General features: G+C 41.0%; 1 protein-coding gene across 3 annotated transcripts in view; it reads right to left on the bottom strand.

Annotated features, from left to right (window-relative positions):
- The window catches only part of LOC111850730 (F-box/LRR-repeat protein 19), a 40,767-nt gene that overhangs the window by 23,938 nt on the left and 2,208 nt on the right, over nucleotides 1-14,621 (bottom strand). For all 3 annotated transcript variants that reach the window (XM_072703933.1, XM_072703931.1, XM_072703932.1), the window contains exon 2: nucleotides 4,347-4,532. In XM_072703933.1, coding sequence (XP_072560034.1) covers nucleotides 4,347-4,517 — 171 coding nt within the window. In that variant the 5' untranslated portion in view covers nucleotides 4,518-4,532. The remainder of the gene's footprint in view (nucleotides 1-4,346; nucleotides 4,533-14,621) is intronic.

Raw genomic sequence — 14,621 nt, 5'->3', positions numbered from 1 at the left:
CCCAGTCTTGCGAGTAGTAGAATGTCCTGTCCATTTGTCTAAACTAATACATTATAAACTGCTTAGCTATATAGGCAGTACAGTTTAATTGCAATTGCAGTTGGGCATGGGGGATGTTCTAAAATACTGCGTATGAAAACTTTTAAGCTTTACAGTTTCAGGACAGAGCAGCCGTTCTGTTACGAACATTGTGGCTTTTTGGTTGAGGGCGTTAGATTCGCTGCGGTTATTAACATTAATGGCACATTAGCTCAAACAAGAGGTACAATGAAGTACGTCTTGCTTGGAGGATAAAGAAGTTTGATGTTTATTGACATGGGAAAAGGGCGGTCCTAGTGTTAACTGGGTAGCTGTACCACACACCTTGCATGAAGGCTGCGGGGCATATATATGCTGATTTAGTTAATATGTTTCACTTTTTTATTTGCTACTATATATGTGTGTGTGTGTGTGTGTGTAACCAGGTTATTTTGTTTAATGTGTATAATTACACAAAATCAGTTTCTTTTGAATTTGTTTATTTGCTATCGCGACACCCGCAATGCAAATATACCGGTTACATATACTATATAATGACAAGTATTCAGATTACAACTGAAGCTTTGAAGAAAATAAAGTGCTTCATTTTTTATAAATAGGCTGTTGTATAATTAGGCTGTAGACTTCTCACGGTGCTATAGTGCAAATCCATATGGTGGCGCACGATCACACCAGTGATGACTATGACAGCGGTTCACCGCCCGGTGTACAGGGCATGGGTATACATGGCCACTCCTCTTACTTCTTTATACTGGAGGGAGGTTTGTTGTTGCATAATTTGGCTACGGGATTCAGTGCGATGGGTTAAAGAGCCCCCTACTCCAGTGGTCTATCACAGTCTCCGCGGTCTTACCTTAAGTCCAGGAACAGAGGCCAGGTAACAGCCCTTACCACGATGTGTGACATAATAATATATATTTATAATATGTTTACCTTACTGTAGTTTTCAGATCATTCTAAGCATTTGTTAAAACGAACTCAACTGTACTCCTAATGAAAAGAACACAGGCAATTTTACTATAAAACACAAAGCAACTCATATGTGACTGGTGAACAGGGGAAAGATCCTCCTAGCAAAGATCATTAGATTTGTATTAGGGATGGACATTTCAGGCAGAATTACTAGTCGAATTTCAACAGTCATTACTCAAATAATATTCAATTAACCCTGCCCTCACAAAACACAGACGTGCATGGAGTAGGTTATCGAAATACTTTTCTTTCCATACAAAATGATATACTGCTGCAAAATAATACTGTAAAACATTAAAAATGAGCCTGAATAAATTAAACAAATTAAAGCAAAGAGATGGTTCATGTGCAGTAGCATACAGTAACATTTAATAGCCTGTGCCCTGGGCAGTTTAACACGATTCTAATCATTTCCCTGTCTTACAGGCTATTCAATTTATTTCCACACAAAATGAGACGTCACTCGCTGCTGCAACAGAATAACATAAAACATTAAAAGTAGCTTTGAAACTAGAGCTAAATGATATTGGAAAATTCACATTGTGACATTTTAAATCTTTGCAACAAATATTACAATATTTACAAAACAGATAAAAGGAGCTGAACCAAACTCATTTCCCAAAAGAGTCTCTGCCTTTCCTGGGAAAGGCAAGTCAGTAGTTCACATTCTCGCCAAAGAGTGTCTACAAGTCACAATTATTAAAAATTTTATTAAGAATGAATTTCACAGAACATTTGTAATTACAACCTAAATGTACATATAAAATTAACAGCAGCAGCATAATCCAATTCTCTTATATCTGATGTTGTACAAACAGACACAAAGCAGTGTCGACAAATTACCCGTTTTTGCTCGATATCATTTCAATGGAATACAACATACAGTGGTACCTCAGTTCTTGAACTCATTAGGACTCGAATTTCTTAAGTCGAACCAACCAGTTTGAAAAAAATTTACCTAGAGCTCGATCTGAATCTCAGAAGTCAAACCTTGAACGCCGACCTAAGATAACTTGTACACGCGGAGAAATGAGTCACACGGCATGTCTCTCAACTGAAACATAGGGTAACACTTCAGTCTCTGTGATAGCATCGTGCATGTTTACACTAGCTGAATACATATATTTAGACAGTAAAAATACATTTAGACAATGATAGACAGTAACAGTAATGATTATATAATAAATTACATTTTAAAATAAAGATTTCTTATTAATTAATTTAATATTAATAATAAACAATTAATACATTTAATTATAATAATACTATTGTGCAGAGCAGGGACAGAACGGAGACAAAGGCGCAGACGTGAGGGTATCGGGGAATACGGGGTTTAATTACAGGTAAGGCAGGCAAAACGCAGACCGACAATACAATGATCGGACTGGGGAAACAAACTGAAACGCGGACTAAATACAGAGGACTAATGACAACGACCAGAAACAGCTGATCACATGGGGATTCCACATGGGGTTAACGAGGGGGTGTGGCACACGGAAGGAGCGGACAATTGGGGCAGGACACATTGTTTTTTTTAACTTTACACATTGTTACATTTATTTTCTTACTTTACAAATTGCTGTTTTGATAAATGTGCTTAGATGTGTTTAGTATAGTATATGCTGTTCTTGTTTTATCCGGTTCATTTTGTTTTTAAATGCTAAAAAAAAAAAAAAAACATATTTAGATGTAATTTTTTGGGGCCGGGAACCAATTAATTGGTTTTCCATTATTTCTTATGGGGAAAATTCCATCACAACTCGAACTTTTTAGGATTCAATCCGGAGTTCTGAACGGATTAAATTCAAGTTCTGAGGTACCACTGTATTTCCTTGCAGCGAAAGTAACTCCAATTAGTCTCAGTATGTCTTTGGACTGTGGGGGGAAACCAGAGTACCCGGAGGAAACCCCAAAACGACATGAGGAGAATATGCAAACTCCACACACATGTAACCCAGGTGGAGACTCGAACCCGGGTCCCAGAGGTGTGAGGCAAGTGCCCCTTGTTGGATGTCTTGTTTAGAGAAAAAAAAACACAAAGTAGGATACTTCAGTACATGCTAGATTGATTTAAATCGTAGTTCTAGTCAAATTTCTGGTGTTGAGCGTAGAAGAAAAGCTTTAACACTCAAAGACAAGCTTGATCTTACAAAGTACTTCGTGGTCTGACTGGGTTTTGGTTGACCTGCCCCAGCTAACTTTTTTCCATAAGACCTGCCCCTTGCATGATTCTACATGACGCAAAAAAATGCATCTATCACATCACAGCAGAAATGCCTGTACTTCCTGATGAAAAATATAATATAACCATCTTTGTGTGTTATAGGTGTCAAGACCTATACCCCGACATACAGAGCCAAATGTAATTTACATGGACATCTGCCGCACCAAGGGTAGATGCCACCATGAAATCCTGCCACTCTCAAACTCGCTACTGGACGCACAAAACTGCTTTTCAAAAAAGATCCCATCATGGAAACATCCTGCTGCAGCTTTTCCCTAGAAAGCCAGAATATCACTGCTTCTGCTTAATTTAGCCCTATAGTGCACAGTGATGAGCTATATCACCAACACACTTCACTGCAGAACCAGTGGAGCGCACGTTCATGCTAAGAGTGGTTCAATTAGCTGCCACACTGAAATCCATTTCAAACTATATTATTCATTAGACAGTGCTTTCTGATTACACAAATGTGCACCAGTTAGCTGCACAGCTAGTTCTGCAACGTTCACATAGTCGGTCGCGTGATCTGTTTTGTAGGGGTTGTGCAATCAGCTTGCTGCGTTGGAAGCTTTCACTCGACAGTTAAGGTGCAGCTGTATTACATCAGGCTGGCTGCACAGCACATGAAATTTGTGATTTAATTTATGTGTGTCTGTGCTAGTGCACTGGAAACCCACGCCTCCACATCCCAGTGAAGGTCCATTACAGCAGACCATCCGTCTGAAGAACATTCACTCGTACACAACACACCCTGCATGTTCCTTTGACCCCCGCCACTGTGCACTGCTGGAGGAGCCCAAGTGCTCCCTCCCCCCCCCCCCTCCCAACCACCCTACACCACCCCACCACACCACACGCTGCCGGAGAAGCCCAAGCCGTTACTGCTGAGCACTACTTGACAAACCCAGGCGCCCTCCCCCCGCCCACCACTGTGCATTCCCGGAGAAACCCAGCCCCCCTGACCCGTCACTGTTGCGCACTGCATTAGAAGCCCAGGCACCCTCCAACTCACCGCTGTGCACTGCCCAGGCACCCTCCAACTCACCGCTGTGCACTGCCCAGGCACCCTCCAACTCACCGCTGTGCACTGCCCAGGCACCCTCCAACTCACCGCTGTGCACTGCCGGAGAAGGCAGGACTGCTTCATGCGGCCGGGTCCCCCGAACTTCTTCATATCCTTGCAGAAATGGCACTCCCCACACTCAGTCCGCATGCAGGCCTGGCAGCGCCTGCAGCGGGTCCGCCGTCGCCGGGCCCCCCCCAGAGCCTTACTGCCTGACATCCCCTCTGCAGTCAACTGAGAACGAGGAGAGAGGACAGGGAGACATGGGCGGGGGAAGACCGTTAGCGGCACAGCATCTGGCACGCACAGCAAATAGCACAGTGTCTGTGCAGAACTGCTCTGCTGCTGTGGATACACACACAGGCGGCAGGAGAGCAGCACACAGATCACCACGATCACCACAAGCTTTCCAAAAACATACCTGCTGCTGGCACACAATCACCCTGAAGTGTATTCCACCCGATTTACAGCAAGTTTAAGCAATATTTGTAATTCATCAGGAATGCGTGTCACATCACGCATGGAGATCACTCATGACACCCCACAATGCACTGCAAAATGCAGTGTGTGAGAGCCGTATGCCGTCGATTCAGGCAGGCAGAGTCAATCTCCTGCTTGGAAAAGATGGCAGAGAGAAAATCTGCTCATAGACACAAGCTTTGTTGAGTTAAATATATGAATTAAAACAGAATTAAAAGAAAAATCTGGATTTATGCTGGGTCAAGAGAGTTCTATAAGGGCTAACCTGGAGAATACGCTACTGTGCAAAGTCACCTGTGGATCAGTATTCAGGATCAGTGTTCTTCTTCCAACACAAGAACCCAGCAGATATTTCCCTAAACCGGCCAGGGGTGAGTTTCCCGAAGCCTTCTTAACGTTACCTCGTTCATAAGTTCTATGTAACAGATATATCTTATGAACCGTGTAGCGGTAAGAAGGCTTTGGGAAACACCTCAGGTCACGTAAGGCCAATTAAAAACCAAATTTCTTTTCCAAACAAAAAAAAAGAAAGAAACTTTATACAGATGCAGCTTGGTGCCATTATGCCTTCAAGCAATCTGGCAAGCTGTACTGGGGAATTATTCTGTCGAGCCATTATTATTAAAGTATGTAAACATTTAAACTAACTTTTAATTTAGATACCAAAACTGATTTGAGGTACAGCTGTATTCTTCACAATTATGATCACTTCCTACCCACATATTTTCAGAAAATTCAATAAGTTTCAAAACAAGCCTTTGGGCATCTGGAAGCTTGTACTGCTGTAGGGCTGTCACACACACAGACAAGCTACCAGTAGGTAAAGCAAAACCAGAACTAAACAGTCAACTAGGCTTGTGCGGTATCCAAATTTTGATACCGTCAAACCTCCTCCCTATTTTACCTCGGTATATGGTATTACCGTGAATAAAAAAAATTGCGACGTAAGGCTCAGATAGCGTCACCAAACTGTTGGCTTGTGCCTAAACCGTTCAGACACTGAATACCAAACACTAATACTGAAACAATAACAAAATAACATGCAGAACAATATTAACAACTTTTATTAGCAACAAATAGCAGTTTATAAAAAAGTGCAAATACAACAGTCAAACAGAATTAAATTAACATAAACATCCAGAACAGTTTTCGCGCAGAGACGCGCACACAAATCAAATTAAATCACACCGCCTGAACAACTTTTAATAACAAAGAACAGCAGCTTATAAAAAGTGCAAATAGACCCACAACAGTCAACCAGAGTTGAATTAACATAAACATATCCATATTATAAAAAGTATTGCAAAGCAATAGTCCTAAACAAAAACTACTTTCCAGTCTAATTTCCAATATTGTTTTTAACGTAAACCAAATAAAAATACCTGAATCAATTAAATAAATCCGTATTTACCGCCTCTCCCTTCTCGTTCGGTCGAAACCCGAAATACTGCCAAACTGCAGAAGTTGTGTTCTTTTTCGAGACCAGTGGCCTGTACTACGAAGCCGGGTTACTGGCTTATCGGGGTAACTTGTTGGATTTAAGGTAGTCTGGGCAAAATGTAAGTGAGCGAATATGAAGTCCATTTAAACTGTGGTACCTTAAATCTGACAAGTTACCCCGATAAGCCAGTAACCCCGCTTCGTAGTACAGGCCACTGGTCACTTGGTGCGCGAATCGCCATCTTTCCCCACCTCTCTATTTCTCCTCCCCACTGTCACGTGATGACAACCACGCATATGCATTTTTAGGCATTAAATAAATTGTATCTAATATTTAATCCTTGTCTCCTATATAAGTGCATTGTTTTTATGACGGTATAACGGTATTGAAACTGAAATCGTTGCTATTTGTAGATCCCGCGGCATACCATATTACTGTATTACCACCCAAGCCTACAGTCAACCGAAAACAAACACTGTATAGGACCTTGTAATAGAAAAAGAGCAGGTGCAGTGACTGATTCAGTTCAAATCTCAGCTTAGAGAAGTATGTACCTTACACACAACACATATTACAGGGTCTCGATTTTAGGCAGGCAAGTTTTCGAACGTGTCTAATAAGATAAAATATCGAAAAACGATAGAAAATTACACCCATTATGCTTTTAATAAATAAAAATAACACGCAAAATGATTAGTAAGTAATAGGGATGGGTATTGCTAGGATTTTATTGATACCGATACTGGTTACTGCTGTCCATACTTATCAATACTCATCAATACTACTCTCCATAATGTGGTGCAAAAAAAAAAAGATATGACACGATGTGAAGATTTAACAGTTATTTAATATAATTTTTTTTGCAAAAATAAGTTAGTTTCCTGTATTCCTGCTTCACTATCTTTTTAGTCCCAGATAGAAGGCTGAATGTCGGACTGTATTTTAAAATCACTGAAATTTTGTCAGCGTATTTGTGAAGCGAAAACAAAAGGACTGAATATTACATCTTGAATTATGAAGATGGCATTAAAACACATTCAATGTTTCCAACTGAATTTGTTGTTTTGAACTTTATTTTCAGGTGAAAGTAAACGAGCTGAATTCAGATGACTGAATTATAAAAATGAACTTTATAAAATGTATATTTTGGAACTGAACTTTTGCATTGATTATTTTCCCAATGCAACTACAACTGAAATATTTCCACTGAAAAATTCAATGTTTAATGCAATGTGTTTTTATTCGATTAGTGTAATATAACGTGCCTTTTTGCATTAACAACATTTCTCATTCATTTACTTCCATAAGCATTACATTTACTAAAGTGAGCCCACACTTTTTATGGCTTTAGCCTATCTGTCATGATGACTGGAGAGGAAGGTATATAAACATGCACCTAAAATATGATCGCATGACCCCTGCAGTGACATCATCATTAGGGGACGGTTTAGAATTTTAAAACGGTGCTATGTTAGGTCACTTTTCCACTGCAACAGGTATGGTACTTATGTTATGGTACTTTCAGTACCTTCCCTCTTCCCCTGACTTCCACTGACCGGTCGCGTACCAGTAACAAATGTGCCAAACTGGGATGCTTTTTTTGGTACAGGACCTGAAAAGCTTTGTTTGTCAATGGCATGAAACACCATACAACTGCCATCTGCAAACTCAGAATAAAAGGACAAACAAAGTAAAAAAAAACAAATAAAAGTAATAATAATGGATGGATGGACAAATGAAAAACCCAACCTTTAATTGCGCTCTAGTTGGAAGAACAGATCCGGCAAGATCAGGATAGCAGGGACAAGAAATATTTGTACAATATACTACCACATCACGGTATTATTTTGCTGTAATATTTATTGGGTATTTATAAAGCAAAAAGGAGTTCAACATACATTTCTCAAAAACCCGTCCAGGAGTGATTTAAACAGCAAGGATGAAAATGATTATGATTGTCTCGGAGAACACTTATGCAAAAGCAGTGGAGGTAAACTTTAAACTGTTTTCAGAACATATATCATCCATAAACAGTGTTTCCCCTAGGTTTACAGCTTTGGGGGGGGAGGGGGGGGGGGCAGACGGACACCAACAGGATTCATGGTGTTCAATGTGTTTCTTTTAATGACAGCAGTCAAAAAAAACGCAGATATTTTTCTCTGCTTCTCAGGTGGTTGACGCGACATATTTTCCAACCCGCGCTCCCTGTCCACTGGTGGGAGTGTGCTCACCTGTGTGTGTGTGCACGTGTCTGTGCGCGCGCATTAAGGCGGAACTCCGCCATGCGCGATACAGAGAGCAGAGAATTGTAAATGCGCGACCGTGTAGAGAGAAAAATGACAAGCTGTTGTGTAAATAAAATAAATAACATGACTATTTAGTTTGTTTCATAAAAGGACAATGTATAGACCTATTCTATAGGAAAGGTAACCTTAAACGACTTCTGTTGTGATCTGGCTCTATATAGAAAATAAAATTAAATAAAAATGAACTTGACCTTCAAGGAGGGGCGGGAGGTGCCGTTGGGGGGGCGGGGAGCCCCCTTAATATAATGGTTGGGGAAACACTGCATAAAGGAATAATAAGTAAAATTGCAAAGCTAGCTAAGGTTTTTTCCTATGACAAAGTAAATATGTTTTAACAAAACAAACTCCCTGCGCTATAATGTCCATAGAGAATTTAAAGTAAAAAGCCTGATCTTAACCTAGCTGTCTAGTGATGTAAAAATTGCATGTGCATAACATGCAATGTTGGCATTAATATTGCACACCCAACAGCCGTTTAATATACTATAGCGGATTCGGATTCAGTACAAAATACCCAGCCCTGCGTTGTGATGTTATTCAGCGCCGCTACCAGTTTTTACACCAATGGAAAACTAACACATTCTTTAAGTACTAAAAGTACAATACTTGGTTCAGTAGGAAAGCACCCTTAGAATGAATTAATTGCAAAAATACCGACAGTGGTGCAGTTTGTCCAAGAGCTTATCGATAGTATCGGTATCACCCAGTCCAGAACCGGTACCAATTCAGCACCGGTTCTCAATACCTATCCCTAGTAAGTAATGTGTCAGATCCTTCGCAGCAAAGCTAACTTACATCAAAGTTAAATTTATTTATAACGATAGTACAGTTCTACTCATTTGGGGGTATGGGTGGGGGGGGGGGTCTCGATTGCAGCAGCTTAACAGAACAGCTTTTCACCTGCATTTAAAACATTAAATTGATAAAGAAAAAAAATAAACTTTCCTTCCATTAGCTCATTATCTATCCAAAGCTAAATTTTATTGTGGAAGCATATCTCAACAGATTAATGCCTCTCTCAAAACATTGTTTATTTTCATCAAATGACTCATATCAATAGTATTTGGCTTACTGGTGGTGCCAAATAATGGTGCACTTCTGTGAAACTAGCAGGCAAAACAACAGTACAGAATCAAGTCTTCACTCTTCATTAATCATCAGCAGACAGGTTTAGAGGTTTTGATATGCCAACTTGTACTTATAAATACCAGCTATAATTACATTTAAATTGCGCCTGAATAAACACACCTACGTTTGTAGCAAAGCAAGCTTTTCGAACACTTATCTACCTTCCCCATCTCTAAACGTGCAACCTGTCATTGATCTGATACCTGGCAATATCGCTGTTTTTATCTTTTGTTACAACAAATTCTATAGTGTTCCATACTGCCTTATACTCTGTGTTTCAGTGATATCAGTGATGTCAGTTCTGCAGTATCGTGTTCACTTGTTATTTTAGCAGACCACCTAGTGCATCTAGGTGGAGAGCCTGTGACTGAAAGCTCTGGGTGATATTCTCATTTTGAAGAACAAAGCTTCCCTGCATGTGTACGATTTGCCTGGTAAATAAAGTCAGGGTACAACTAAATGCAGAGGTGCTGAGAAATCCTTCACGGGGCTGCAAACATGCAGTTCAGCTTGAAAGAACCCCTGCAACACAGCGTTCCTCTAAGCACCTCTGTGTACATCTACAGGCACAGCACTAGCAATAAGCAAAATACTGCCGGCTACAAGTAAACTTACAGCAGAACTTAAAACAGCCAAATCTGCCAGATGAAAAAAAAATAATAAAAATGAGACATGGTGGAGATTAGATAGACAGTTACAGTTTTTCATTAGTGTTGCAACTCAAGCGGGATGTGACCTATTTCAAATCCATAGTAATAGTTTAATAGAACAACCATAAGCCATTGAATAAATGGGAATCTCAACAAAATAGGGATATTGTTCACAACTTCATAAACAAATCATTTAAATCAAGAGCCACAATGAAAATCTAAGAAACCTTAGGGATAGCCGGAGTGGATGGGGACATGGACAGGGACAGTGATGTGGACAATGACGTGGACAGTGACGTGGACGGGGACAGTGATGTGGACAGTGACGTGGACAGTGACGTGGACGGGGACAGACGCAGGGTGCCGGTCGTGCAGAGCAGCAACAGAGCAGCTGGGCGCCTGACAAGCACAGCATTCACTCCACACCGCCAGCATCTTCACGGTGGGATGTGCATGAAATACGCACAACCTTCAGCTCCATAACACCTGGTCGCTGCACGTTACAGAACTTTCATCACAAAATGTATTACAGCAAAAATGAGAAAACTGAGGTTTGTCAATGGCAGCCACAAACGTTACAGCATTACTGCAACAGCAAGCCCTAGGCTAATGGCCAGACATATAGAGACGCAGCAGAAGAACAGAACACACACACAACTATTTCCATCCATTCACCCATCTTCTGCTGGTCAGAGTCACAGAGGGGCCTGGAGCCCATGCCAGGCAGCACCAGGCCCAAGGCTGAGGTACCCCCTGGGTAGGATGCCAATCCATCACAGGGATAATACACAGACAAGCACAATTACAGACTATGAGTGATTTAGAGACACTAATTACTCTAACTGCATGTCTTTGGCAAGAAAGTGGAGCAAAATTTGCTTGCTTGACATGAATTTAATGTCTTGGATAACAGGGAACCTTAGTATTTTCCGTGCAACACTGCTTACTTTTTTCATTAGTATTCATCTATTCATGTTTAATAAATTGTTTGTTAAATTACAGTCACAATGATCTAAAACCTTTCCCATCCCTTATACAGCTTATAAACGTAACAACTGTCACGTAAAGAAAATGACGATGTCCAGTTTAACATAACTGATGAGATCCCTGAAGCCACCTTCATGCCAAAGCTTCCAATGTGGTTCAAAAACAATCCAGCTGGCATTTCATGATTGTGAGGTGCCGCCCAGGCCTAATCCTTAATGTTCATACCCTGAAAGGTGACAAAGGTTCTGCTGGCATGAGCAAGGAGCTCACAGAACCACATCCACCTCAATCATGTGGCTTATGTACCACATCCAGACCGACACCTCTCTCACTACCACAAGACCAAATTCCCTAACATCAAAAGGGAAACTGCATCATTTTCTAAACTATAAATGGCCTAGACCAGTTAGGTGGAGTAATTTCGCTCAGCACTTCATCAGATTAAAATGCCTTAACCATGCCATCCAATTAAAGCTTACTGGATATGCAAGATCTCAAGTTTAATGCAACCTATTTTCAGGTTATAACCCAGCTTTTGTATTGCACAATGATTCATTCTGGATAATTCTCATATGTGATATCACCATAGCTACACACTCAGCGATATTGTGAAACTGTTCTGTGATTATTGAAGTATTGGTTGCTTAAGAGGTTAACCACACACTTATAAGCCTACAATAGCCTATCCCTACACTTGACCCAGCCCTGATGCTGGTTTTGAGTCCAGCTGATCTGTTAATTGATTAGTCTTGACTGAGATAATAACCCTACTTAGTTCCCTAGGGGCCATGACAGCAATAAAAAAAATCTCCCTGAAAAATAAACACATTGTACGTAAAAATCGTGTTGCAAGCCATAGACTGTCTATATAAGCAAAGCATATCTTTCAATAAATACCACTTTATAAAGTGAACACCAGCGTCATCCAAACAAATAAAATAAAGGGCTTGAGTAAATCTTATCTTACTCTCTCCTCAATAACCTATAGATGGAAAAAGCACTGAATTTCACATTAATATCCTAAAACAATATTCCACAGCCTACTAAAAGGCACACACAGAGTACGCAATCTCTTTAAAACAAGCCAGTGGTCAATATGCGGTATCAGTTTCTCATCTAACATCAAGTTGCATTCTACTTTTACAGTGCACCATACATAGAAAAGGAGACTCTGAAATTCACTGTCACACAAATTTCACCCATAGGGTAGCACAGTGGGGCTGAATCCCACCCCTGCTGTGATTGGGTCTCTGGAGTTTGCATGCTCTCCCTGTGCATTTCTGCATTTCCCCACACAGCTTAAAAATGTGCAATTAGTAAAACCGATCTTCTAAAATTGCCCAAAATGTGTGAGCATGCATGTATGGTGTGTGTTCTGCAACTGACTGGCATCAGGTCCAGAACCATCCCCTCCCACAAGCCCTTTGCTGCCTGGTAGAGGATCCCTACAAACACATACTGCAAAAGTAGCTGGAAGAAATAATTAAATCTGGTTATACATTAAAGTATTTTGCATGAAATGAAACATTAGTGCATGCGTGCTTCATGTTTTTAACATCTGAAATGAAACTGCATTTCATAGATGTATAACCAGACGGTGTCAATCAATGGCAATTAGGATTAGATGTGTTCCACCTAGTGACGACGTCTAGAATAATTCAGTGGGCAACTCACTTATTACACTCATGTGATAGTCCAAAACAGAATTCAGCTTACCTGATCCAGAATAGCCCTTAAAATTAAAGTGCATGAATACCCTATAATGTGCTGGCTTTGTGTGATTCCTGATCATCTGGAGCCAATCCAATAAGTGATTATTGAAAAGGCATGGTTGGAAAACAACCAAGAATGAATGTCATGCTCCACTGTTGGCTTCACGTTACCTCTAAGAAGCAGGACATGTGTTACGCAGCCATGCGGATTTTATACATACAAGCAAATGAAGTCAAAAATGCCTTTAGAAATACCTGACATAAAAGTTCTCTGATTATGTTTATGGTTCACAGTTGGACCAAGTCATTCAGAAAGGTCTGAATTCTAGGTCTATAAACTGACTGCACTCAACTGGAAGTTTGCATTTCTCAGGTCATCGAGTTGGAAAAGCTGTGCAGATACAGAGTTATTTTCGATTACGCTGCTACAGAGACACAGTTTGCTCAGAATGTTTATAGGTTTACCATCATGTGCAAATTGAGACCTGAAATTCCAGCTTGACAGTTTAAGGGGCCAATTAGTGCCATCATGGGTCTGCACATCAACACCCAGCCCCCGTGAGAAGCAGAGTGCCTGGTGCGCAGCTCCTCCAGAGCGGAGCCTAGCAGCAGCCTCCCACTTCCCGGTCCAGGCGCTGCGGGATTCGGTCTCATCGGGACACGCAGTGCCACTCGCCCGGTTCCACCCACAGCCCTACAGGCACCCAACCCAAGGGGAGGCATCCCAGCAGAGCGAAACGGAGCAGAGGAATCCAGCCACCCAACAGAATGAGTCAGGGCCCTCGGAGGGCCTCCCAGCAGCTTACCCACCACGGGGCATCCAGAGCACCACCAGAGGAGCCACGACAACAGCTGTTACCTTAGAGAAGAAACCGAAACGGCTTAGAAATGTTAAGCTCCCCAGTACAGCTACCCATAACAAACAGGTTTAGCTCAACTAGAAAATCACAGAAAGTCTTAAACTAATGCATCCGTACTTGTGACAGTGACACCACACACACACGCACGCAAACACACCTTTATACAGTTCATTGCTTCAACTGGAAAATACAATTCACTGCAGCTCAAAGAGGCGCACTGTATTTTACTTATTCCTGAATAAATCCTGCAAATCCCTTTGAAACTGCACACGGCCAACCTAGGGCTCAGGACCGCGCTTCTGAAAACCACTGACCAAGGCAACCACAGGAGCTCCTTCACCTACCCTACACACCCCCTGCTAACACTCACTGACATGCAACAGGAACAGACATCAAACAGGCATCATTTATACACACACACAGCACACACAGCAAACAATGTGAGTTCACCCCAACATGCCACTTTAATCATCCTGCTCACAGCTTCAACAAAATCTAATGAATGTTCTACAGCAACTATTTTTGGCTGGAGTTGATTTGATTAAACTTATTAAAGATGCATAGGCAATTACAAACTTTGACTAATCATACATGTATACATTCAGAGACAGACACAATGGGCAAATGCACACACACCAATGTCGGAGAATTAGCCAAGAGTAAGTTACTGCATAATGCATCCCAGCTGAACCACAGCACACATTTACATACTTCTGCAATGAAACACATTTAGGTTTGTTTTTTTTAATAAATAAAAAA

Source organism: Paramormyrops kingsleyae, chromosome 20 (assembly GCF_048594095.1).
Source record: "Paramormyrops kingsleyae isolate MSU_618 chromosome 20, PKINGS_0.4, whole genome shotgun sequence".
In the NCBI taxonomy this organism is placed as follows: domain Eukaryota; kingdom Metazoa; phylum Chordata; class Actinopteri; order Osteoglossiformes; family Mormyridae; genus Paramormyrops; species Paramormyrops kingsleyae.
Note: the sequence above shows the minus strand (reverse complement) of the source record. Positions and strands in the feature narration are given on the sequence as shown.